This window comes from Pseudonaja textilis, chromosome 1, assembly GCF_049901715.1.
Source record: "Pseudonaja textilis isolate UNSWEBS1 chromosome 1, rPseTex1.2, whole genome shotgun sequence".
Taxonomy (NCBI): domain Eukaryota; kingdom Metazoa; phylum Chordata; class Lepidosauria; order Squamata; family Elapidae; genus Pseudonaja; species Pseudonaja textilis.
The window spans coordinates 227,844,117-227,870,124 of NC_141990.1; the positions used below are offsets into that span (position 1 = coordinate 227,844,117).

At 36.3% G+C, this 26,008-nt stretch overlaps 1 protein-coding gene across 7 annotated transcripts in view; it reads left to right on the forward strand.

Annotated features, from left to right (window-relative positions):
• DAGLA (diacylglycerol lipase alpha) overlaps window positions 1-25,724 on the forward strand; it is a 104,951-nt gene extending 79,227 nt beyond the window's left edge. For all 7 annotated transcript variants that reach the window (XM_087920845.1, XM_026720111.2, XM_087920846.1 and 4 more), the window contains 12 exons: window positions 5,888-6,012; window positions 7,643-7,799; window positions 8,521-8,604; window positions 8,741-8,818; window positions 12,393-12,473; window positions 13,550-13,692; window positions 17,279-17,347; window positions 18,758-18,830; window positions 20,851-21,047; window positions 21,977-22,106; window positions 22,800-22,981; window positions 23,178-25,724. In XM_087920845.1, the coding sequence (XP_087776971.1) occupies window positions 5,888-6,012; window positions 7,643-7,799; window positions 8,521-8,604; window positions 8,741-8,818; window positions 12,393-12,473; window positions 13,550-13,692; window positions 17,279-17,347; window positions 18,758-18,830; window positions 20,851-21,047; window positions 21,977-22,106; window positions 22,800-22,981; window positions 23,178-24,102 (2,244 nt within the window). In that variant the 3' untranslated portion in view covers window positions 24,103-25,724. The remainder of the gene's footprint in view (window positions 1-5,887; window positions 6,013-7,642; window positions 7,800-8,520; window positions 8,605-8,740; window positions 8,819-12,392; window positions 12,474-13,549; window positions 13,693-17,278; window positions 17,348-18,757; window positions 18,831-20,850; window positions 21,048-21,976; window positions 22,107-22,799; window positions 22,982-23,177) is intronic.
• Window positions 25,725-26,008: the final 284 nt, after the last annotated feature.

Here is a 26,008-nt window from a genome sequence, read left to right on the forward strand (position 1 = left end):
GCAAACAAACAAAACAAAGAACAGACTTGATGGACCACTGAGTATTTTTTGTCATCAGTTTTCTGTGATTCTCTTTTCAGTTTCTTTGATGTATCAGAGAGTTATTGCTATACCCTAATTGTGTTTTGAAATTTCCTTCTAATGTTGGTCAGTTCTTTAAAAGAGGTACCATGTAACTCTTGAAAGATTGAAATCTTCTAACCTGAAATAAATACTCCGTAGAATGCTCCTACATACAATACAAAGCTCCTGGAGTTCCATAGAACTGCCAGAGTGCTACAAAAGAGTTGATAAGGTTCCAATTTTCAAAAAGGGAGGAAATATATCCAGGAAATTACAGACCAATCAGGTGGACATCAGTACCTGGGAAAATAATTAAAAAGATAAGCAGTGGATTTGCAAGCATCTTGAAATGAGCAAGGTGATTATTGGAAGCCAACATGGGTTTGTTTAACAAAGATCATGATAGACAAGCCTTACTGACTTCTTTGACAAAGTGACTAAATGAATGGATTGGAGAGATATCAGAATATAGTTTATTTACACTTCAGGAAGGCATTTGACAAAGTAGATCACAGCCTACTTGTTAATAAGGTATAAAAATGTGGGATAGATAGCATCATCGCTAAATGGATTCGCAACTGGCTGATCAATCATATTCAATGTGTAGTCCTCAATGACACTACATCTACACGGAGGAAAGCATTTATTTATTTGATTTGTCAATCGCTTACAAGATACATCCATAAGAATAAACATAGTTTGGAATACTCCCTATTTATAAGAAAAATAAAAAGAAACAATAGGATAGGGATGGTAGGCACTATTGGTGCGCTTATGCACGCCCCCTACAGGCCTTTTAGGAAGGGGGTGAGATCAATAGTAGACAGTCTAAGGTTAAAGTTTTTGGGGTTTGGGGAAGAAACCACAGAGTCAGGTAGAGTATTCCACTCTGTTGCTGAAGTCGTATTTTCTGCAGTCAAGTTCGGTGCAGTTAACCTTGAGTTTGTATCTATTGTGTGCTCTTGTATTGTTATGATTGAAGCTGAAATATTCATTTGCAGGTAGGACATTGCAATGTATGATTTTATATACTATATTTAGATCGGATTGAAGGCGGTGTAGTTCTAGGTTTTCTAGGTCTAGAGTTTCAAGTCTGGTGATATAAGGTATTCTGCAATGAGTAGAGGAGCAGAGAACTCTTCTTGTGAAATATTTCTGGACTTTTTCAATTGTGTTAATATCAGATACATGATATGGGTTCCAGACTGATGAGCCGTATTCAAGTATAGGTCTAGCAAATGTTTTGAATGCTCTAGTTAGTAGTGTGATATTACCAGAGAAGAAGCTATGTAGGATTAGATTAACAACTCTTAATACCTTTTTGGCAATGTAGTTACAATGGGCTCTAGCATTTAAATCATTAGAGATGAGTACTCCAAGGTCCTTGACAGAGTTTGGATCCTCAACAAGGTCTTGACTGTTCAGTTTGTATTTTATTTTCTGATGTATATTTTTTTGCCAGTATGTAAAACAGAGCATGTATTTGTTGAGATTTGAAGTTGCCATTTGATTGATAATTCTGATACATAGTCAAGGTCTTTTTGGAGGGTAGTAGTATTGTCTGTGGTGTTGAATAGCTTTACATCAACAGCAAAGAGAAAGCAGTTGCTCTTAATATGATCACAGAGGTCATTTATGTAGAGTATGAAGAGAGTTGGTCCTAAAACACTGCCTTGGAGAACACCATTGTTGACAGCTACAGAATTTGATAGGACACTCCCAATTTTGACCATTTGTTGTCTGTTTGACAGGAATGCTTCTTTCCAGTTATGCAGTTGTCCAGAGATACCATAAGATTTTAGTTTTAGTAGTAGTTTGTCGTGTACCACTGAATCAAAGGCTTTACAGAAGTCTATGTAGATTGTGTCTATTGCTTTGCCCTGACAGAGTTGTGTAGTCCATATGTTTTGCAGTGTAAGAGTTGCAGATTACAGGGATTCAGATTTCTGAAACCAAATTGTTTTTTAGAGAGTAGGTTGTTTGTCTCTTAAGTGGAGGATAATGGATTGGTTAATAATTGATTCCATGACTTTACAGGTGACGAAGCATAAGGAGATTGGTCTGTAATTTTCAACTAGGCTGGGGTCTCCCTTTTTGAAGATGGGGATGACTGTGGCTTGTGACCATAGCTTTGGCAAGGAGCTGGTCCTGAAAGATTTTCCAAAGATTATGCTTAAGAGGTTCGGCTATGTCAGTGGATAGCTTTTTTAAGAAGTAGGCACATATTCCGTCTGGTCCAACAGATAGGGATGGTTTTATATTGCGCAGTGCTTTTTCAACAATGTCTTCTGTAAAATCGATATGCATTAGATCATTGTAGTTGTCTGTGGTTCGACTAGGAAGTACTGGGCTTGATTCATTGCTGTTTACAAATACTGAGCCAAATAATGTGTTAAAGAGGTTTGCTTTGATGGTGTCGTTGTTGCAGTCTTTACCATTAGGTACTTTCAGGGGTGGGATGGACCTTGAGTCTTTTAGTTTGTTGTTTACAAAATTGTAGAAAGCACGGGTGAAATTTGTGCGTAGAAGGTTTTCCTCTTGTTTAATGTGATAATTAGTGCATTCAGTTTTTATCTGGTAACATAGATGTTTTCATCAGTTTTTGAAGTTGGCAACGTGACCAGATTTGTTTTTTCACCAAAGTGATCTCTTTTTGGATTGAAGCTTCCTTATTGTTATGGGTAATCTGTTTTTCCTGGTTTTGGGAGTTGTTATTGGTACATATAGTTTGATGGCTCTTTTGATTTCTAGTAAGAATATGTTGTAATGGTCTTCAACAGTATTGCATCCAGTGAATAGAAATTGCCATTCAAGGGAAGAGAGATTGTTGATTATAAGATCATAGTTGCCTTTTTTGAAGTTATAATTGGGGATTTTGTCATTGTGATGATTTTTGTGTGGACGTATGTTGAGACAAAAGTCAATCATGTTGTGGTCACTGTTGGAAAAGGGTTCTTTAATTTGTATTTCGTAAATTGAATTCAAACTATTGCAGAAGATGAGATTGAGGCAGTTGTTAAGCCTAGTATTGTTGGTTAGTAGTTGTTCCAGTCCCAGATTTGTTGCAGCATAGTAGAAGGTTGCATGTATGGGTTCAGTTGTACATTCGTTTAGGGTCCAGTTAATATGAGATAGATTGAAGTCACCAAGAAAGATAAAAGTGTGTGGGCAGCATGCTGCCCATGTTAGTAGTGTATTTAGCTTGTTTACATGTTCAATGTCATAATCAGGGGCTCCGTAACATACTAAGAACCAAAATGTGATATTTAAAGTCTGTTCACAGATAATGGTCTCAGGAAGAGCAAGCTCTTGGGTAACTTGGATGTTTTTTAGATGTAAGGACTTTTTATAGAAGATAGAAACACCACCTCCTCTATGGATTTCACGATCAGATTGGTAAACATAATAGTCTCTTACTGAGGTAATGGAGTCAGGGAGAGATGCATTGAGCCATGTTTCACAGACAAATATGAAGTCGAATTTAGCCGTATTTAGTAAGAGGAGAAATTCAGGTATTTTATTTATAAGGCTTCTTGCATTGAATAGCTTGCATTTAAGGCCAGTTGTAGTTTGAATAGTTGGGGGTGTGCGTGCCTAGTCTTGGGTGATGGGTTAGGGTTATGTAGTAGGCATGTAGTAGGATACCCCTTCAACATCTTCATAAATGATTTAGGTGAGAGGACAGAAGGGGACCTTATCAGATTTACATACTATACCATGCTGGGGGCAATTGCCAAAACTTTAGAAGACAGACTGAAGAGTCAGAAGGATCTTGACAGACTTGAGCATGGGCCCTATCTAACAAGATGCAGTTCAGTGGTGAGAAAAGTAAGGCCTTGCACCTAGGCAGAAAAAATAAAATGCACAAGTTAAGAATAGGTGGTATCTGGCTCAGCAGTAGTAACTGTGTGAGAGATCCATGTATCCTAGTGGACCACCACTAAAGTATGAGTCAGCACTGTGCTGCAGATGCAAAAAAAAAAAAAGCACTGCAGACCTAGGATGCATCAGCAGAGGGATAGCATCAAGAATATGGAAGTGATAGCACTGCTCTATTCCGCACTAGTGAGGCCAGACTTGGAATACTACATCCAGTTCTGGTTATCACGATACAAAAAAGATCCTGATGCCCTAGAAAGACTGCAAAGAAGAGCAACAAAGGTGATAAAGGGTCTGGAGGGTAAAACCGTATGATGAATGGTTAAGGTAACTAGGTCTGTCTAATTATTGAAGAGAAGGAATAGGGGTGACATGATAGTTACCTTCCAGTACTTGATGGGCTATCACAGAGAAGCGGGGGTTATTCTCCATATACCTATTCTCCACAGTACCTGAAAATATAGACAAGAAGTAAAAAGGCCCCAAAGAGTTTTGATCTATGGGTTATTTTTAATTATATTTACTGTACTACAATTTAAAATTGAGAAATTTTAAATTATTTCTTTGTTTTTCGGGGGGCCTGAAAGGGTCTCAGGGCACGAAAATGGGCCACATTTTGAGAATAGGTAAACCATTTTTTGTAAACAGTTATTTGTACAAATGAGTTATATATACGAATGAATTGACCACTAAAGTCTGTTTTCTTATAGCACTGTTTATACCTGGGTAATAAAAACATTTGAAATTTTCTGGGACTTTCGTGAGTCTTACACTATTAAATAAGTAATACTTTTGAATTAAAGCTATAAACCTCAAATGTAGACATTTTTATTGCTGTAGCATACAAAAAAAGATACATAAGTGAAGAAAATTAAGAAAAAAGACACAGAATGCATATTTTGAAAACAGCTGTTTTTAAACATTTCATGAAGCTTTACCACTCAAAATAATGGTATCTCTTTCCATTACATCAACACAGAACTAATTTATGATCAGTGAGCAAATCCACATCGTCAATCCAGGATTCTGTGTAGCACTGTCTTTTTATCATATAAGAATGTTATGTTCTGGTAAATTCCACACTTCATAAATCAGGAGTTCTTCATTTGGTAATAAATAAATAAAAATTGTACGTAATTTCAACTTGCACGTGTAAACTATACAGCACTCTTCTCAAAATCATCAACAAACAAACCCAAATTGTATAAGTGTGGCATGAATACATAAGTGTCTCTTCCATTATTTTACACTTACAGCATAATGAAGTTGATAGCCAATTCTTTTGAAAAGCTTTATGCAGTATCTAATAAATATAGAAAAAATCTGTCATTGAATTAGTCTCATTTTAAGATCATGATATCTTAATATTCTTTTAACCGTTCATTTGTTAAAACAGGGTATTCCAACTTTTGATTCCAATTCTTACAAATTCTCTGTCTCTAAAAATATTTGGAGTTACACATGAGTTCATTCAATAATATTTTAGCAGTAGGGGAAATACCTTTGCCCAATCTAGTTTTGACTGCACTGCATCTTATTATTACTATTTAGGTTTTGCTTCCACTTTTAACTAATCAGAGGGCTTCATTTTGTAAAAATGCATGAACTTCGTTTAGTTGTTCAAACAAGCCAGAATCAAGTTAAGGGTTAGGAACTTGGCTTATTAGTAGATCGCATGTTACAAATCAGTTTTCTTAGCTAGGGTACGCAATAATAAGGTTCTCCAGCTGGAAGTCATAATTTCTCATCCACTCAGCAGCTATCCCAGAGTGCTAATCTCAGGCTTCTTCCATCAAACAGTGCCTGGAAGTGGCTATTTGGAGCTTAATTGAAAGATCAAATAGACTATGAAAACCTAATCAGAAATTATAGTTTCTTGATAACTAAGTGAGAGGAAGTTATTTCTAAGCATGGCATCATGCCATATTTCTTTTATTCCCTTCAGCAAGAGATGCTGCGATATAAAGAAGTATGCTATTATATGCTCTTTGCTTTGGCTGCTTATGGTTGGCCCATGTATTTGATGAGGAAGCCTACCTGTGGACTCTGTCGCTTGGCCAGATCCTGCTCGTAAGTATTGATCCAGATTGTTTTAAATGTCTTTTACTTTATTATCTCCTTTATTTTTTTTTCTTCCTCTGTCTCCTCATGCACTCCTCCTTTATTGAGGTCTGTGTGTGTGTTTTGTTTTGCTTCTTGGATCTGCCATTCCTAAGTTGCATTAATAGAGGGATACAGTCAAGATCAAGTGAGGTACTAATACCATTCTATAAAGCCTTAGTAAGACCACACCTAGAGTACTGCATCCAGTTTTGGTCCCCACATTATAAAAAAGATGTTGAGACTCTAGAAAAAGTACAAAGAAGACCAACCAGAATGATTAGGGGACTGGAGACTAAAACATATGAAGAACGGTTACAGGAATTGGGCTTGGCTAGTCTAGTGAAGAGAAGGACCAGGGGAGACATGATAACAGTCTTCCAATATTTGAGGGGCTGCCACAGAGAGGAAGGGGTCAAGCTGTTTTCTAAAGCACCTGTACACCAGACAAGAAAATAATGGATGGAAACTGAACAAGGAGAGATTTAACCTGGAAATAAGGAGGAACTTTCTGACAATGAGAACAATCAATCAATGGAACACTTTGCCCTTGGAAGTTGTGGGAGCGTCATCACTTGAGACTTTCAAGAAGAAATTGGACTGCCATTTGTCAGAAATGGTGTAGGGTCTCCTGCTTAGGCAGAGGCTTGGACTAGATGACCTACAAGGTCCCTTCCAACTCTGATTATCTGTTATCTGTTATTTTTATCTGTTCATTCATTCATTCATTTTAAAAAAAAAATATATTTGCTCCCAGCTTTAGAATGGAAGCATGTTTGGACAATAAATACCCTTGGCATACAGAAAATTTGTGAAGACTTGATTTATTTTTTAGAACTGAAGAACAGAGTTCTGAATTGAGCCAGCATTTAGTTTTTCTCTCTGACCACAAATATTCCTAATGAGCTCACAAACAACGAACATGAATACATCTTTCTCGCACCACTGATCTATTTGGCAGGATATTGCTCCTATTGTAACCCTAACATTAGGTTTTCACATGCCCTTGATAGCCCGTCCTACATGAATATATCTGATAAAGTCATTCAAATTAGTAACCATCATCACATGAATCAGTGCTCAATTATGTATTAACTACTGGCAATTGTTTAGAAATTAATATAAACTGTATTTCATTTCTAATTTTACTAATTTTACTTTGGATCTTAGGTACATATCAGAGCATAAAGAAGGGCTATAAATTAAGTTAATAAATATTCATAACATAATATAAACTCCCTACATAAAATCCCTAAAAGGCCATTGCAAGCTATTCATTTAAAGTTTTGTTTTGCTATCTGCAGTAGAAATCCTTTGTCTCTTTTTTTTTTAATACACACAAGGGGAACCTTAGCATACTAATAGCTGAGATGAGCATTTATTTATTCATGTGTTCAAACTAAAAACGTTGTTAGGATTAGAAGCATTTTGCCATTAAAGCTGACTTCCAGGGTACTGAGAAAAAGATGACAATTTTGGACAGTTGAAGTCTAATAGTTTTAGAGCTTTCTTATGAAACACTAAAGTGGAATTTTGTGTAAAAAGAAGTAGTGTGAATTGTTTTCTTTTTTCTTTCCATGATTGATGCTTTCTTTTAAAGTTGCTGTTGCCTCTGCACTACTCGGCCCCGTTATGCACCTGGTGTCACCATTGAGGAAGATAATTGCTGTGGCTGCAATACTATTGCCATTCGACGCCATTTCCTTGATGAAAACATGACTTCTGTGGACATTGTGTACACTTCATGTCATGATGCGGTAAGGGCTATATGAGAAATAACTTGTGCTGGAGAATACTGCTAAAGTGTTTCAGAGAAATGTGCTAAGGTAAGAATAGGAAAGCAGCTTTCAAACCCTTTATGTAAGAGGTCATTTCACAGATTTGGTAAGCATTGTTGATTGCTTTTCTATGTTTAATGTCTTGGAGAGAAAAAGCAGATGCCAAAAAGTGAAAAAGGGAGGCCTCAAACAATCTTAAGTAGTCCTATGGCTTTGATTCTGGCCCTACCATTGTTTCTTTCAGTCCTACTTTCCTTCCCATTTCATCCCCAACAAATATTATCAGTATAAGAATATGTGTTTGACTTTTCCACCTGGGGTAAAATAATGGAGCTGACAAATCTGAATTCTCTTTATCAGGTGTAAAATTATAAATTCCTGACAGAATTAGCTCAAAAATGTTGCTTCTCTACCAGAAATTAATTAGGAAAGAAAATGCATGGCATTTAGGTAAGACTAAATAGAAAGAACAAGTTTGGTATAGTCATTAAGGCACTGGGCTAGAAACTGGGAGACCATGAGTTCTAGTTCCACCTTAGGAACAAAGAAAGCTAGATAACATTGGGCGAGGAAGAAGACAATGGCAAATCACTTCCAAAACCTTACCAAGAAAGCTGCAGGAAGTTGTCCAAGGAGTCAGCACTAACTTGAAGACACCACTATAAACATTAAATATTGTAATATACTTTATTACTTTTAGGTTTATGAAACCCCCTTCTACGTGGCTGTAGATCACGAAAAGAAGAAAGTAGTCATCAGCATTCGAGGAACTTTATCACCAAAGGTAATTTTTTTCCTGTTTTTTTCACTCACTTTCATGCTCTGATCCTAGAAATCTGCTAATGTGCAAGTGTATTAATAAGATTTGTAACAATGTCTAAGCCTCATAATGTGCAAGTCTTTTTCTCCTCACCCCAAAGGATGCTTTGACTGATTTGACTGGAGATGCTGAGCGCCTCCCTGTGGAGGGTCATCACGGAACATGGCTTGGACACAAGGTATTTATAGAATGCTTTTGATTTTAATTGGTTAATATATGCACTATAATTTCAAATCATTCCTTTAAAATTTCTCTTGGAATATATAATTTAAGATTATTTTTACCCCTTGTATGAAAGCCACAGCATGCAATCTGTTAGTACTGAAAAAGGTATAAAAAGCTGTTGAAAGTTACTTTCATTCAAATTGGTGTCCTCCCCAAAAACAACTGGCAGTTAAAGACTGATGGAACATGAAATATAATTCTGTAACAGAAGACAATTTTAACGTTCCAAGGAGTGCAGAATATTTTATTATATATTGATATGCTTAATAATTAGAAATACCTTTATTACATTGGATTATGGAAAATGAATGTGTGGATATACTGCCGATCAATGTTTCATTTATTTTGTTTGAATATACTGTGTTTTGAAATATGCAATAAAAGTTGAATGTAATGAGTCTGTATATCTAACAAATATGGCAAGAACAGAATTTAGAGCCATGTTGGTGCAATGGTTAGAATGCAGTACTGCAGGCTACTTCTGCTGACTGCCAGCTGACTGCAATTTGGCAGTTCAAATCTCACCAGGCTCAAGGTTGACTCAGCTTTCCATCCTTCCAAGGTGGGTAAAATGAGAACCCAGATTGTTTGGGACAATATGCTATAAACTGCCTAGAGAAGGCTATAAAGCATTGTAAAGCGGTATATAAGTGCTATTGCTATAAAAGCATTTATGACACCAGGATGCCAAAGATGTCACTGTACATCATCTGAAGATGCATCTGCATGCAAACCTACCTATCCATTACTCTGTTTGCTTTTGGAGAAAGCTTTGTTGCATTAAAAAAGTAGGAAAAACTAAGCCAAAAATTATAAAAGCCTGAGGTAAGAAAAGCAAGCATATGTACAATAGTTTACAAATGATAAAACATTTGACAGTATTACAGTGCAAGTGTAAGTCAGGAACTGCTTTCTTTCTCTGGATGATTTGTGGTGGCTCAGCCAGAACTTTTTACTACCAAAGAAGTTTTCCCTCATCTTGAATGACAGTGCTGGAAGCAAGGGGAGGGATTCTAAAAATAGATTATGAGTGGAAGAGCTTTGAGTTTCATTAAGTTAAAATATGTTAACATCATGCAGATTTTTTAAAAAAAGCTAGGAATCTTCAGGTGCCAATAGGTTACCAGTACCGATAACCAGGTTCTTTTAAAAAATAATAAAGATTTTGCAGATCTGCTGACCTCTGCTCTATAGTCAGTAAATCTGAAAAGATTATGTATAAGCAATTACAAATCACCATTTCAAGTGACATCTGCTGAATGCACTCACACAAATCTTAAATTACATTTTCCATCTTTGGAATTTGACATTCTTATGCCAGCCAGTGCATTCTTGTGTCTTGATAATTGATTCCATCTGGTAAGCATATTCTATTATAGCTTTTTCCAATCCTTATCCTGTGGAAGGCCTTGTTATCACTTCATAAATCCTTTTGAAAGATATAGAATAGATTTATATTTTTTTAAAATGAGTTGCCATTTTATAGATGCAAAAAGTAACATTTATGATCTGAATTATAATAGTCGATTCATATATCAGAGTATACCCATTCTTTCTGATTCTTCCCATTATTAGCAGATAGTTTCCCAGTTAAGTACCTAACTTCCCAGTTTTAAATACCATTCCTAATATTCCTAAAACACACTGAAAATAAATGATTCAATGCATTTTGTTTTTTTATTTACTAAATGTGTTTGCTGCCCATCTCTCTGCAAGGCAGATCTGGGCAGCAATACATCGAAACCATAAATATATATACCAGTGTATAAAATCACAATGAAATACAGACACTATACAACTAAAACTAAAAGATGGGAAGTTGATCAACCACCTGCAGTGTGATACTCCCCCATTAGCGCCCCCCCCCCAGCCAACTACAGAACCAAGTCTTCAGGGACTTATGGAAGGTCAAGAGGGCAGGAGCCAATCTCAGCGGGCAAGGTGTTCCAAAGGACTGGGGCCACAACAGAGAAGGCTCTTCTCCTGGACCCTGCTACTAAGAATTTCTTGACTGATGAGATCAGAGATCTGCAGCGTGTCTCATCTATCGGCATAGAGCTGAGACAATTTTGATTAGCACTCAAAAACTTCAAACGGTCTTGAATGCAGCGGTCCAGGTATAGGTCTTGACATGCTGTACATATCTTCAAGATCTGTTTTAGTTGTTAACAGATTTCTGGGTATTATCAGTAGCGCTGATTTAAATTGAAAAAGCCTTCTATGGCTTAACATTATGGAGGACTGCCTTACCAGCCATAATCTATTGAACTAATATATTCATGCCATATAAGAGATATATTGTCTCCCACTTTCATGAAGTGAAAGCACTGAGGCTTTTTATCTAGCAAATGTAGATACCCGTATTATGCACAATATTCCTAACCAGTTTACAGTAATATTCCGTATAAACAAAATAAATGTACCCACAAACCTTACAACAAAATCATATCCCATCACAGTTCCGCATCTCACTGATTGTCCAATTTACATTTGCTGGGTTCACTTTCATCCTAGGCCAATGCTTGTGTTGCTTTTTCTTTTACCACCACCCTAGACCTATGGAACTGCTTCTCATTAATTGAACTGGCCCCAGATAATGGTGGAACTCAGTTATAAATAGAACAATTATTAGGATTAGGATTTTTTTTCTGATCATTCAGATCGTTTACTGAAAATGGTTATATTTTAATTTAGCTTGTAAAATTACCAGAATTGTGTTTGAGTATCTTAAATTACTGCAGTTCTTACTGTGAATATTTTGTTGATACACAACTATAGATTTTTAATTGTTCTAGATTGTTGAAAATTGTCTGGAGTCCCTGACAGACTCAGTAGCATACTATACAAGCATACTGTAATAAACTGTAATGTTGCAGTGCAACATTGTGCCATATAGAAAGGTGTCAGAGAGGGTTAGGATGAGGCAGAGTGCTTCTCTATCTGGGTATAGGAGTTTGTCTCTAAGTTGCTCTGCTTACCGACAAAAAACGCTTTAGCTATAGTTCTGCCAGGGATATCTTATCATTTATTTAAGCACATATATATTACTTGTCATACTATGCTTCACCTGGCAGTGTATAGTACTGAACAAATTTTATACCATAAATGTAGAATAATTAAAAAAGAATGTAAATTAAAATGTAGAAAACATGAACACAGTGGCGATGAGTGACAAAATTATAACAGGCTAGGGTTTGGATTGGAACTGAAACTATTTCATCAAAGTCTCTCTGTTTCCTTTAGAGATCTCCCAAGTTCTTTTCCCATTGATTCAATCTCTAGGGAAGTCCAAGAAATCTTGATTTCCCTTACTCAAACTAATATGAGCTACTAAGCTTTAGAAGTGGTGCTCAGTGTAATCTGTCCCTTTGATCCTTTATCAACATTGGATTTCCCATTTTACTGAAGAAGGAAAGAGTCACATTGCCTCAGTCACTTGAATTAATGTCTAATTTTTAAAATGCTGGTACAGCGTTTTAACTTTGTTAAAACTCACATTTTCTGTTTTCTTTGTTGTTTCTTTTTAGGGGATGGTGCTATCTGCTGAATATATAAAAAAGAAACTGGAGCAAGAGATGGTGTTGTCTCAGGCTTTTGGCCGTGATTTAGTAAGTTTTTGTTTTATTGCAATATGTTCATAAACTAGAGTTTTACTTCCATGTTTTGCTACTAACTATTGAACACTATGTCCAAAGTATTTGAAATACTTCTACAATTTAAAAATGTCCAGCATTTTCCACTACTCTAAGAACAATTACTTGAAACAATTTTTTAAAAATTTAAAAACAATTTATAATTTTAAAATATTACTGACATTCATTAACTATACACACCTTTTCAAATGAATTAATTGAAACCATTAAAATGTGATGAAAAGGTCCCTTATTACAAATGCTAAAAATAAAGTAAAATGTATTCATCACTTATTAAAATGTTACTGATTAAGAAGCCTTCACAAGTATCCATCTCATAAATAATGTGATTTCTCATTCATGCTAACTATGCTGTTTAGAATATGAGAAAATAGTCAATTGCCTGCAGGTGGCTTTTGTGCAACCCCGAACACTTCTTTTTCATTTGCTATTAGAAAACATTTGCCACTAAAATTCAAAAACATCATCTGAAAACAAGAGTTTTTTCCTTTATAAAGCTGAGTGATAGTTATTGAAAAGATCATTTTAATTCAGAGTAATGGTGTACATTTATTTAAGTTAATTTAAATTTAATTAAATTAAAGTTAAAACATTTGGAATTGATTTATGTATTTAAAAAAAATTCATGAGCAAATTGTAGCAATTTTTTTAGAAGATTACAGATTATGTTTGCTAAAATTAAAAAGGTCTTATTTGTGAATGTTTTGGAAGTTTCTCATTGGTTATTGCAAGAAATTATGTATTGTTTTATTTGGTATTCTATTTATTTTTAAAAAATATCAGCCTGAGTGCCACTTTTTTTCTTTTGTTCCCCACTTTTTCATTCTTTAAATGTTACATTGCAATTTGTTACTATCAAAATGGCATGTTTAAATAGTGTTTTAAGAAAAATGCTTGTTTCAATACTAATTAAAACATACATTTTACACTGTGGTTTGAGACAATTAGTTTAAAAAGATATGGTAGATAACTGCATAAATAGATGGAAATACCTTAATCCTTCAAATATCTAAAAGGCTTTTGTTTTGTAGGGCAGAGGAACAAAACATTATGGCCTAATTGTAGTGGGCCATTCCTTAGGAGCAGGCACAGCAGCCATTTTGTCCTTTCTACTACGTCCACAGTATCCAACTCTAAAGTGCTTTGCTTATTCTCCACCAGGTGGGCTTTTAAGGTAGGTATCTACAGTATATTTAGAAAATAAGAGAATAAGGAACTCTAAGTTATGAGTCAGCAATGAGCTGCAACTGCCGAAAAAGGCAGTGCATTCCTAGGATACATCAAGATCACAAGAAGTGATAATACCTCTGAGATCTCACCAAACTTTGGCAAATAGTTTCAGGGTTTTATTTACCATTTTAAGAATAGTTACCAACTTTTTAAACTCCCCTGTTAGTAGGAGGATTTTTACATTCCATGTCAATTACTTCATTAGGTATTATCATACCCTCAATTATCCTGATCCAGCAACCTGTTTCTGCTGATAATTCCCTGCTCTTGCAAAGTCATTGTAGCAGAATTCTCTTTGATTCTGTTCATTCACCTTATCCATTACCTTCCATTTCTCTTTGCCACAGCCTTGCCAAGCACAGTTGATTTTTCTCATCCATCATGAAGTTGTGTCATACGCTAGCTAATGTGTCATACCTACTTCTGGTTAAATCCTAAAATGAAAAGAACGATAACATGGCTCAGAACAAATGGACAAGGCACAGCCACCAGATGAAATTGAGATTGGACCATCAGTCCTCCTGGAAATAGAATTAACGGGACTAGAAGACCTCCAAGCTCATTCCCAACTCTGTTATTCTGCCCTTTCCCTTCATTCCTAAGAAATTCCAGCCCCCAAGAATAAAGGATGTGTGTGTGTGTATAACACACACATAGTTCGCAAATTGTGAGACTGTATCATAGCAGATGCCTTCTGGAATACCATATTGCATAACATTGCATAACAATCCTGACCCTATTGACCTTTTTGAAAGCTTTAAAAGACCTGATTCTTTTTTTAGTTAGAGGAGCCCAGATGGGTTTGTTGCTGGTTTCCTTGGCTGCCAATTTGTCCTTGTCTTTGCTGATTGTTTGGTTCTATAGTTTAACAAGTTATTAACCACCCAGAATTGAATTTGAGAGATGCACAGGCATATAAATAAACAAACATTCTTAAGCAGTTAGCAAAACTGCATTCAAAGGAGATGGCCCATCCTATGTAATTTAAATCTATGCCTGGCCATCTGTTCAGTGATTCCAGCAACTGTAGATTAGGCTTCAGTTACTTGTGATCAGTCTTTGCTGTGATGTGCTAATTTTCCAACCTTGCTTACATTTCATATATTCTCTTTTGACTCTGCATGTGTAGCAGTAATTTATGACTTGAATATAGGCCAGAGTATGATTATCACCTTAACAGAACAGTCAGTCATTCTTTTTTCATGACCATTGATGGATTCTTTTTGCTGTCCAGAGTATCCATACTAATGATCTCCAGAGCCATCATTCAAATATGTTGTTACTCTTTCAATGTGTTAAGTGTTCTATTTAGATTGGGGGAGGGGCGGGGAGAAGATAACCAAAATAGAATTACTCTTGATTTTGTTTTAAGTGTATCCATCCATATCTTCTTCCCTAGGAGTAATCTCTTCTTTATTTTCCTTACAATCCAACTTTATTTTTCAGCCCAAGAAAATTAAAATTCTATATGTGTTCTTAATATTTGACATTATCCCTTATTTTTCTTTTTTCATTTTCCATTTTTACTTTATAATTACGTCTTTCAGCCTTTCACTTTCATCCCAACTTATTAGTGTTTCATCCTCCAATTTTGAATTCGTCATCTCTTCCAGACCTGCCATTTGTATATTTGTTGTACAAATTAAATGGTATGGGAACACAATAAAACCTTATTTTCCTTTATTCTGAAACACTGTTTCTCCACACTGTATGGTTGCAATAATTTTTTATTCTTTAGAAATATTCCTCAGAAGAATAATCAGGTGTTCTGGCATACATGATATTCTTAGTGCAACTCACAATTTGGCATAATGTGATCAATGAAGCAAAATAAACATCTTTCATTTATTTCCTTTCTCTGTCCCTTATTTTTTTTTATGTTAGCTGTTGAGCTTATATCCCTATCTTTTTTTAAATCTTCCTCTTCATTTGGTATTTTCCTTTTTATACTTGGCACTATTCTTTTCTTTAAGTTCTTAAGCAAAACTTTGCTTGTGTGAAGAATTAGTTTCGAGGGTTTGGTAATATGTGGATCTTCTTCCATTTCCCTTTTTCTTTTCTTTTCTTTTTCTTTTTGGTGTACATTGATCTTCTCCAATCTCTATTTGTTTCACATTTATTATCATAGAAATGTTAGCACTTGAATTGCCTCCTCTGCAATATTAAACAGTTCAGCTGGTGTTTCAACTAGGTCTTGGTACTTTCCTATTATCAGGCAGTCTAATGTCTTTGATAGTTAAATTTTTTAATGGATTTGGTTCCTGAATATATATTCTCCCTCTACAAATCTTCTGTCAAACTAAAATCTTATGTGTAAAGTATTTCAACATTGACTTTCCATTTTCCTGTAACCTCGTATGTTTCTATTAGTTCTCTTTTGTGATTTCTACTAAGTATCTATCTTAGTATACATTTCTGTGTACTGGCAAATGGGTGATCTACTGGGATTCCCAGGAGTAAATTTTATCTATAATCTATAATCTATATAATCTATAATTCTCTGCAAATTGCTTTTCTCCTGATATCGAAGTACATTATGCAGACCTGAATCATCATCATCATTATTGACTTAATCTTCAATTTGATTCACAGTCTGGGATTGGTAAAAACTAAACAGTTCAAATTCTAACCAAGGACCTAAATGCTGTTAGAATAACATCTGAGCAGATGGACAGTTTTGAGTAAGGTGGTGTTTTTGCAAAGTCAGAATATTCAGGTCTAATAAATTCAAAATTTCCATGTATCTAGGTAGCCCTTTGGGTATTACTCCAAGGACTCCTATTACTATTAGTACAACCATTGATTTCTTCCTCCACAATTGTTCAATTCACAAATCACAATATTTTGGTGTTTTTTTTTCCCTAGCTGTTTCTCTTCAAGTCATGCATCACCTGGTAATGCAATATTAATTCCCCCCTCCCATAATAGTGACATCACACATGTTGTGTGCCAAATATCTGATTGTTTGGATCCAAAAATTCCATAGGATCTTAACCTGTTCGTTTTCAAGAACTTTGTCAACTTGGTGTTCCCAGTAATTTTTTCTGCATTTGAATCTAAACTTCTGGCAAAGCTTCCAAAGTGTTGTTGTTGTTGTTGTTGTTATGTGGCGTAGTAACAGTAGCCAGGAGACCACAATGCTATTGCAGAGTAGTAGTTTGGCTGCCAGTTTACCAGCTCTGTTGTAGGCTACACTCATGTGCTTCCCAAGGTGCACCTCAGGAGGGCGAGTTGGTTTAGCATCAGTAAGAAAGGGAGCTACTTTTCCTGCAGCAGTATCCTAGGCTCCCTCCTCTCCCTAGAATCACCTCATAAATGTTAGGCGTACAGAAGTTGAGGCAAGTGACAAAAGCTTACCCCGCTACACAGTGCTAGGACTGAAACCATTGGAGCAGAGACCATCTCCAGCTTCATTAAGCCACTGAGCCACCATGCCTCTTGATCTGGAGCATTGATTTCTTACTTGTTATACTTACTTTTTTTTACATTGTTAAATATTAGCATCATTTTCTTGTATCCTTTTCTTACAGCGAAGATGCTATGGAGTACTCCAAAGAATTTGTGACTGCAGTTGTGCTAGGCAAAGACCTTGTTCCCAGGCAAGTCAGTTCATTTGGAATTCTTTATTTCATTTTTCTTGTATTTATACTAAGCTATAATGCCTTGTCTCAATTCCACTCAAAATCAGTTTCATTTTACCACTTAACAACCATTCTTATACTTCTTCCTTGACTTTTTTTTCCAGCTATCTACCCATTAACTGTATCTTTTCCATAAACTCATATTGTACTTTACCATATACTGGATATTGACATAACCCTTCTTAATCTCTCAACTGTCTCTATTACTGAAAAAGGTGAAATATGCACAAATATGTAGCACCGCCTTAGTTATTTATGCTGTCATTTATACATTTGTACTTTCTCCCAGGTCACTTCTCCTGAGCCATCTTACATCTGTGAATTATCTCCTGGCTATATCTTCCGTGCCATCTCCCATCTATGCACTTTATCTTGATCTCTGAGTGTTGTCATCTTCCTTCTGTCTAGCATCTTTGTATTATGTGAGCTGTGTCATCTTATAGTTGTGTACAATTTATTGTTTTATGTATATTATCATTCCTTGCTTACCTGAATGGTATTTCATTTCAGATGTGTGCATTGTTACTTTCTGTTTTTTCAGTTTCCTTGTCATTGTAGCTAGAATGCAGTTATGAATCTTTGCACAGTACTTTTTTTAAGTCACAGAAGCAATCATTCTCACATAGTTATTTTAGGAATGTTGACAGCTAAAGACAATGAGCAAGCACTATAATGGAAGTTGTAGTGAAGACAAGATAGTCTCCATGCAAAGGGAAAATTGTATAGCAAATCTTCCCAGCAAAAAATTGGCAAACACCACATTGCTATTTTTGACTCTTACAAAAAATGCAGGATATAGGAAGGAAGGAATGGCTACAGAAAAAAAGATTCAACTGACTATCAGTAATAATCACATTTAACATACTTCATTTTCCCAATAGAGGCAAAAATATTAATACCTATATTTGATTTGTGTAACATCTGAAATCTGTGAATTAAAAATACTGATGCATATCTTCATAATCTCGTAAAGGAAAATCTGTCTATATCTTCTAGTATCAATAGTGATCTGTTTCAGATCACTATTGCTTAGTTCACCTATAATGTGAGCTCTAAAATGTCACTCATGTCCTAGAGAGCATAGTAACTCTTCCTGCATATGTTTGGTCAACTGTATGTTTTGAACAGTAAGCAAGTGTTATTTGCTAAGTGCTTGAACTCTTGTTTGGTTATTAGTAGCATACAGTATCTAAATATATTGTATGTATTATTTAAATCTTATGATAATGGATGAAATCCAGGGTGTTTATATACTTTGTCCTTATCATGGGTAAGTTATATCTGATTAAATCTCTCTTTGCTTTTCTATTTATGATTCTCATAATAGTTAAACCTGCATCATTGCATCTGATACTCTTTATCATTCAGGATTGGCCTCTCACAATTGGAAGGATTTCGCCGGCAACTTCTTGATGTTTTGCAGAGAAGTAATAAACCAAAGGTAAACAAATTTCAAATCTATCTGAAATGAAAGTAATTGTTATAAAACTGTTCTTTAAATTTTTTTTGTTTCGGATTTATGTAGGTTGTAGTTGTCTTGTAACTGTCAGGTGCAAGCAACCAGAGCTGCTCATAAATGGCTGAAGCAAGGAACTTTATTGTTTTCTACCTAAATTACAAGAATCTCCCCAGAGTCACTTGCCTTTCCCTGGAAACAACCTGATAAAGTTTCATGGATCTTGGGGGCAGACACATTTTTGCCTTTTGTGACTATGCAAAAGCTAAGCCTTAGCTTGATCTCCCCCCTTCCAACCTAGCTGGCAGTTTCCTGTTAAGAGAACCTCACACTTTGGATATGGTACATATCCAGCTGTAGAATTCTAATCCATAAATTGTTTTCATGTTAAATTATTGGACTATTTTTAAAAAATACAGAGTTGATACTGCTTTCATTTTTGTTTATTCATTTATTAAATGTATAGGCTGCCCAAGACCTTCACAGTGTAAGATGTAAGGCCTTTTTGAAGCTGTACAATGCATACTCCAATAGCTTGGTCTGTGTTTCCTCTAAAGAGATTTATGTGTAATTCCAAGTGAGAAATATAAAGTGTCCTAGTAGCCGTAACCATGTGTACAGCCAACTTTATATACTTTACAGGAATATGAGGCTTAGTAATACCTAATTACTTTAGGTATTCTGTGAACAGACGTACTTAACTTACTTAACAGGAAGCAGCTGGAAAAGAAAAGAAAAAATGATATTTAAAATCTTTTCATTCTATGAATTATTGTATTTCTTGCAAGTATGAATTATTTATTTTGACAATCAACAAACATTGTATCAATTTTCTCTAAACATGTACAGTACATTTTGCATTTATTTTCCATTGAATTCCTATTGTTGCTTTTCTAGTTTTAAAAGTATTGGAATTCCTAACTGGACCTATTCTCAAACTGACACATTATTTAAAGATGTGTTTCTTGCATAATACTTCAGTTGTATTAATACATCATTGAAGAGAGATAGTTTACCATTAAACCTACTTAAGGGTCATTTCCTGCAAGGCGATCAAACCGGTCAGTCCTAGAGGAGATCAACCCTGACTGCTCTTTAGAAGTCCAGATCCTGAAGATGAAACTCAAATAGTTTGGCCACCTAATGAGAAGGAAGGACTCACTGGAGAAGAGCCTAATGCTGGGAAAGATTGAGGGGAATAGAAGAAGGGCACAACAGAGAATGAGTTGGCTGGATGGAGTCACTGAAGCAGTAGGCGTGAGCTTAAATGGACTCCAGAAGATCGTAGAGGACAGGAATGCCTGGAGGAACATTGGCCATGGGGTCGCAATGGGTCAGACACGACTTTACAACTAACAACAACAACAAGGGTCAGGATATTTTTTAAAGTTTAAGGAAATAAAGAATATGTATGCACATCTTAGCACAGTATTGTGCTATGTACATATGTATTTATTAGATGTATATCCTGTTTTTTTCTCCAGGAGTTCACAAGACTATATAGCACCCTCTCTTCCAGTATTTTTCACAACTCCTCTGAGGTTACATTGGACAGAGAGAAAGTGACTGGCCCAAAATTATCTAATGAATTCTGTGATTAATGGTAGACTTGAACCTGGGTCTCTATAATCCTTATTCATTATTTTAACTACCATAGCACAGTTTCTCTGGAATAAATCAGTAAATATAGATGAAAGAGTAACAGAACATATGAATTACACAAAAGGTGGTTTCAGCTGTAGTATACTGTGTTGATGAATTTCTGCTATTGTATTGATTAACATATTATAGTTGAATGAAGGCACAGTGTTAAGTCTAAATGGACAAAAATGTTCAGTCTGTCAAGCTGAGATACTGTGGCTTCTGATACACACAAACACACCCACACCCACTAACTTTAAAGATTAAAACCATGAGAAAAAATGATTGCTGTTTTCTTTCATCTGCTAGCTTTTAATAATGGACAATTCATATTCCTTTATTACTTTTTTTCCCCCTTGGATAGTGGAGAATCATAGTTGGTGCAACCAAATGCATACCCAAGTCTGAGCTCCCTGAAGAGCCTGAAGGGAACTCAATAACCAGTAACCGCCTCTGGACTCATCCTAGTGACTTAACTATTGCCCTGTCAGCCAGCACACCTCTCTATCCTCCTGGGCACATTATCCATGTGGTTCATAATCATCCTGTTGAACAGTGCTGGTAAGTGGAGGAATAATGACTAACAAAGTTATCGGAGGTTTTTAGAATGAAAAAATATAGGTCTGTTTTTTCAAAATATCTCTTTGAACTTTTAATATTGGTGATGCTTATTGATGATGCTGTATATATTTTCATTATTACTTCCCAGGGAATTGTGGTTTTGTTTTACATGTTCTACACCAGGGCTATCAAACTCGCAGCCTGTGGGCTGGATGCGTCACATACTGGCCATGCCCACGCCCAGTTTAGGGAAGGGGAAAAAAGTCCTGATATGTCACGTGACGCTGCTGTGACAATGTGGGTTTGACACCCCTGTTCTACACATACCACAAAATTAAATAATTATCTCTCCTCTTCTCCTACCCCAAATGTAACCAAAAAATGTAAAGCTGAATAAAGATAACACCCACCCAAATTGTTTGCAGGTAATGGTACTAGTCATTTCAATTAACCGGAACTTAAAGGTCCTGAAACAAAGGCAATTCACTATCTATTCACAATACAAAGCCAGCTGAGTATCTGCTTTATTAGTTGAAAGATAAGCTACAAAGTTGAATTTCTGAATTAGAAGTAATTATAGTTCAGCTAAGAAGTACAATATGGACATGTTCCTGATGTTTTTTCATTAGTTTTTTTAGGTTTGCAGTACAGTTATGCTTAATGTCTACTGACAATCATGTGTCTAAGGAAATACATTGTATAATATTGATATATACTTATACAATAAAATGCAGTGTTATGCAATGAAATGGTTTATTCATTATCCTGATTCTTGAATTAAAAAGTTATGTAAGGAAAATGCTGCAGTGGCAAGGCAGAAGATTTGAATAAATTCTTTGTGTTTACTCTGCTTAAATCACACAGTAGCCTCATAAAAAGATAAATTAGAAGTGATGGTTAATGACTGCCTCATCTGATTTCTTTTACAGCTGCTGTGATCAGGAAGAACCTACGTACTTTGCCATTTGGGGAGACAACAAGGCATTTAATGAAGTGATAATTTCTCCAGCAATGCTACATGAACATCTGCCATACGTAGTAATGGAGGGTCTTAACAAGGTAATAATCATTCAATGGTTTTGGGATTGAATGATGAGTGAACAATTAGACACCATGCTGAGTGTCTTGATGAGGAGAACTAATGTAGATTCTATGATTCACAGATATGGAATGAGTAGAACATAATGTAACAAAGTTTTCATGAATGCTTCTACATTTATGTACTGCAAAACAGACACATGTACACAATGCACTGATGATGTTACCTAGTTTGGGTAATAAAATGTCTGCAAGAAAACAAGCTCAGAGAGCATCAAGGACCCATCATATACACAATCATTCCGTTTAACTCATGTTCTGAGTAATGCAAATGCATTACTTTTGTAAAACCAGACTAAGATAAAGTGGTCTGTGCTTACGTTTACTTACTTACATCTGCTATAATATCTTGCTGAAAATTACCTTGGAATGTCATTGTTTACTGTAATTGGCAAGGAGATTTTTGGAAGGGAGAGCAATTGTCATTTGAGCAACAAGTTGGATGTCTGTTGATTATATTGAGCTGGTACTTTCCCTGAGTATAATAGTTTCTTATCCATCTTACCATTGGTAAGATCTTAATTATACTACAAATCACATGATCTGTTATAGGCTACTTTAACATGATCTACATTTGTCTTAGCATTTATTTAACAGTACTCAACAGAAATGAAAATACAGGAAAGTTATTATTCACTAATTTATTTTACATAGGTCCTGGAAAATTACAACAAGGGCAAAACAGCTTTGCTTTCTGCAGCCAAAGTGATGGTGAGTCCTACAGAAGTGGACCTCAACCCGGAATTAATCTTCTTGAATCAACCCCTGCCTAGTAGACCTTCTGTACAGATTGGAATTGGAGACATAACAGTGGACAGAAGGAACAGCAGTACTAAGTAAGGATATGGCTCTGATTTTCTAGAAGGGCTTACGAGGGCTGCTGGTGATCTTATTCCTTCCTGCTATCCTGTTGGTGAATATCATAATTTCATAAAGAATCATGCCTTCTGTATGCACTTCTGTAGCTTGTTCCAGGAAATTATAGTACTAGTCTTACCTTAGTCTCATATAATTTGTACTCTCTTTTTGCAGGACTAAGGCTCACACTGAAATCAGTTTGGAAGGGTTTTATGAAACCAAGCTTCTGTCACCAGTGCAGAAGGATCCTGTGGAGGTCCTGCTACTAGATACCAAGGAACGCCTGTCTGTAGAACTGCAGGACCGGCGTGCTCCTCTTGCTACAATGGAGAGCCTATCTGATAATGAATCCATCTATAGCTTTGATTCAAGGCGTTCCTCTGGTTTCCGTAGCATCCGTGGCTCACCCAGTCTCCATGCAGTCATGGAAAAAGATGAAACTCATTGTTTTTATATTGATCCAGCAATTCCTGAGGAGAACCCCTCTCTGAGCTCACGGACAGAACTGCTTGCTGCTGACAGCCTCTCCAAACACTCCCAGGAAACTCAACCTCCTGAGGGCCTGCAGAACAGTGGAGAGACCACTCCTCAGCGGCGATGCAGCGATGAAGGCGCGGGTAGTGATACAGATCATATTTCCTTTACTCCAGAAGAATTGACCCTCCAAAATGGGAGGCTAAGTGATGCCCCCAGCCCACAAGTGTTGGAGTTTGCAGAGTTTATAGATAGTCTCTTTAACCTGGACAGCAAAAGCAGTTCCTTTCAGGACATTTACTGCATGATGGTATCGGACAGCACCAGTGATTTTGCTGAGATTCCCAAGTCAGTCAGTGACCAGGAGATCTTGCTAAGAGCACAGTATGAACCCAATTTAGTCCCAAAGCCCCCCAGGTTATTTGCAGGCTCAACAGATCCTTCCTCAGGCATATCTGTTTCCCCTTCTTTCCCTCTGAGTTCTTCTGGAGAGCTTATGGACCTCACTCCTACAGGCATGAGTAGCCAAGAATGCCTCACCACTAACAAAATCCGGACTTCCACTCCCACTGGAAATATGACCAGTCCTGCCAAACAAGAAGACCTTGTGATCTCAGCCCTCTAATATAGGAGAGAAGGTGCAGAATACCTAATCCTATAATAGTGAATCTTGGGACAGCACTTGGAGGAGCTGGTCTCTTGGCAAGTGAGAATGGGTGAAAATGCATGGGGAAGTATAGTTTCCCTTTCTGGGTGCTACACTAATGGCACTGCAAAGGATTTCAGCATGAAAGATGCCACATCATGGGTCATGTTCTTTAGTTAGGGAGAAAATCACTGCCTAATGCAGCTTGCTGCTTTTCAGGGTCTTGTTCACTGAAGTTAGATGATTGGTTTCCCTACCTCAGCATATTTCTTTAACAAGAAGGCAGACTCATTGCCTTTCCTGCTGAAATTATGAACGTACTGTCCATGGGCTACATAATTAGAGTAACTGAGGTCTGATAATGCCCAATTGTCATGTCAAAATCAAGGAAATTCTGACATTGGGCTTTATTGCACTAGTGTGTCATGTTTGATCCAAGTACCTGTTTATTGTTGTCACCATGATTTTTTTTAATGACATGCTCTCCCGTTTTATAGCCATTGACTGCGTTCCAGAGGAATGCAGCCTCCTGCTTTAAACCCTAACTGGGTGCAGTGAGAATTGGGATGGGGCAACCTGTGCTCCTCCGATTAGCTCTGTGTTCAGTGATATCTGCTCTTCTTCTAAGAAGAAAGAAAATACGTGTGCTGGAGAGTTGAAGGCCATTTCCATCTTTCATCACCCACTGGAGGGGTGAACAGTCTCTTGGGTCTCACATTGTTACACAGCTCCCCAAACCACTATGAAATAGAGACAATCTTGCTCTCTAGTATAATTGTCATCTTTATTTGCATGGATTAATTGGTCTAAACTAGCTTTTGTTCTTCAAGAAGCTTGCCTATGCCCTGCATTATTCCCCAAGTCCTTCAGTATGGAACTATTTTGTTCCCATTTATAATTGCAGTATAATATTGTCTGTCTCTGAATTCAGGAAAAAAGGGGCTTTTACTGCATATTGAAATCTCATGTATGTTTACAGATCTACTAAACATTTGGGAGGTAATCAGGAAATGTCTACTTTTGTGGGAAAAATGTGCTCTCTGCCCTTCCCATTTCTCTATTGACAAGGGGCCCTAACTCAGCCAGGGAAAAAGTAAGAATAATTGCTATTACATATCCTTACTAGAAAGAAAGACTGGAATGTTGGCATTAACCCTCTGTGTAGTGCATCCTAACACCCAACTGAATATTACGGGCTTATGAATATGAGGTAACTGCACAACAGCAGCTCCTGAAATCGCATCTCAGCTATTAATCTGCAGTTTGGTGCTCACAATTATGTTTATGACAACAGGGTGACACTGTGTAAAATTGCAGGGATTTTCCAATGGAGAAATTGGGGATGAAATAACATTTATGTAGAAGTTAAACACTTGATCTACATGCATACAATAATCTTGTATTGTGCTAAAATATAACTGAATATGACTTTAATGCCACAGCAAATTTTTACCTTCAGACTAGTTCAATATACTGTGTCTGGGTTCTACAAAGTACACTAAACTCATCTTACAGGTCATGAAGTATGTCCTTAGTAAATCCCTTAAGTTTGCAGCTGTAAGCCTCCAAGTAGGCTGTTAAAATAAAGTGGTTTTGAGGAATTTTTTAAGCTCCCATGAATGATTAGTATGCTATGTTATGCTTAGAAGTTGTACATTGTGAAGAAGATTGAGAAGAACTATACTTTGTGGTAACAGATAATGTAACCCTGCATATCTACTTGTAAACAGTCTCAGTAGGCTCAGTGAGACTTTTTCACAGGTAAGTGTGCTTGGAATTGCAGTCTTAGTTCTAGGAGACTGTCTATATTCAAATTACTGCCTTCTATACTTTTAACACTGCATTTATTTGAAATAAGTGCAATTTACTTGAAATAGGTCTGCAG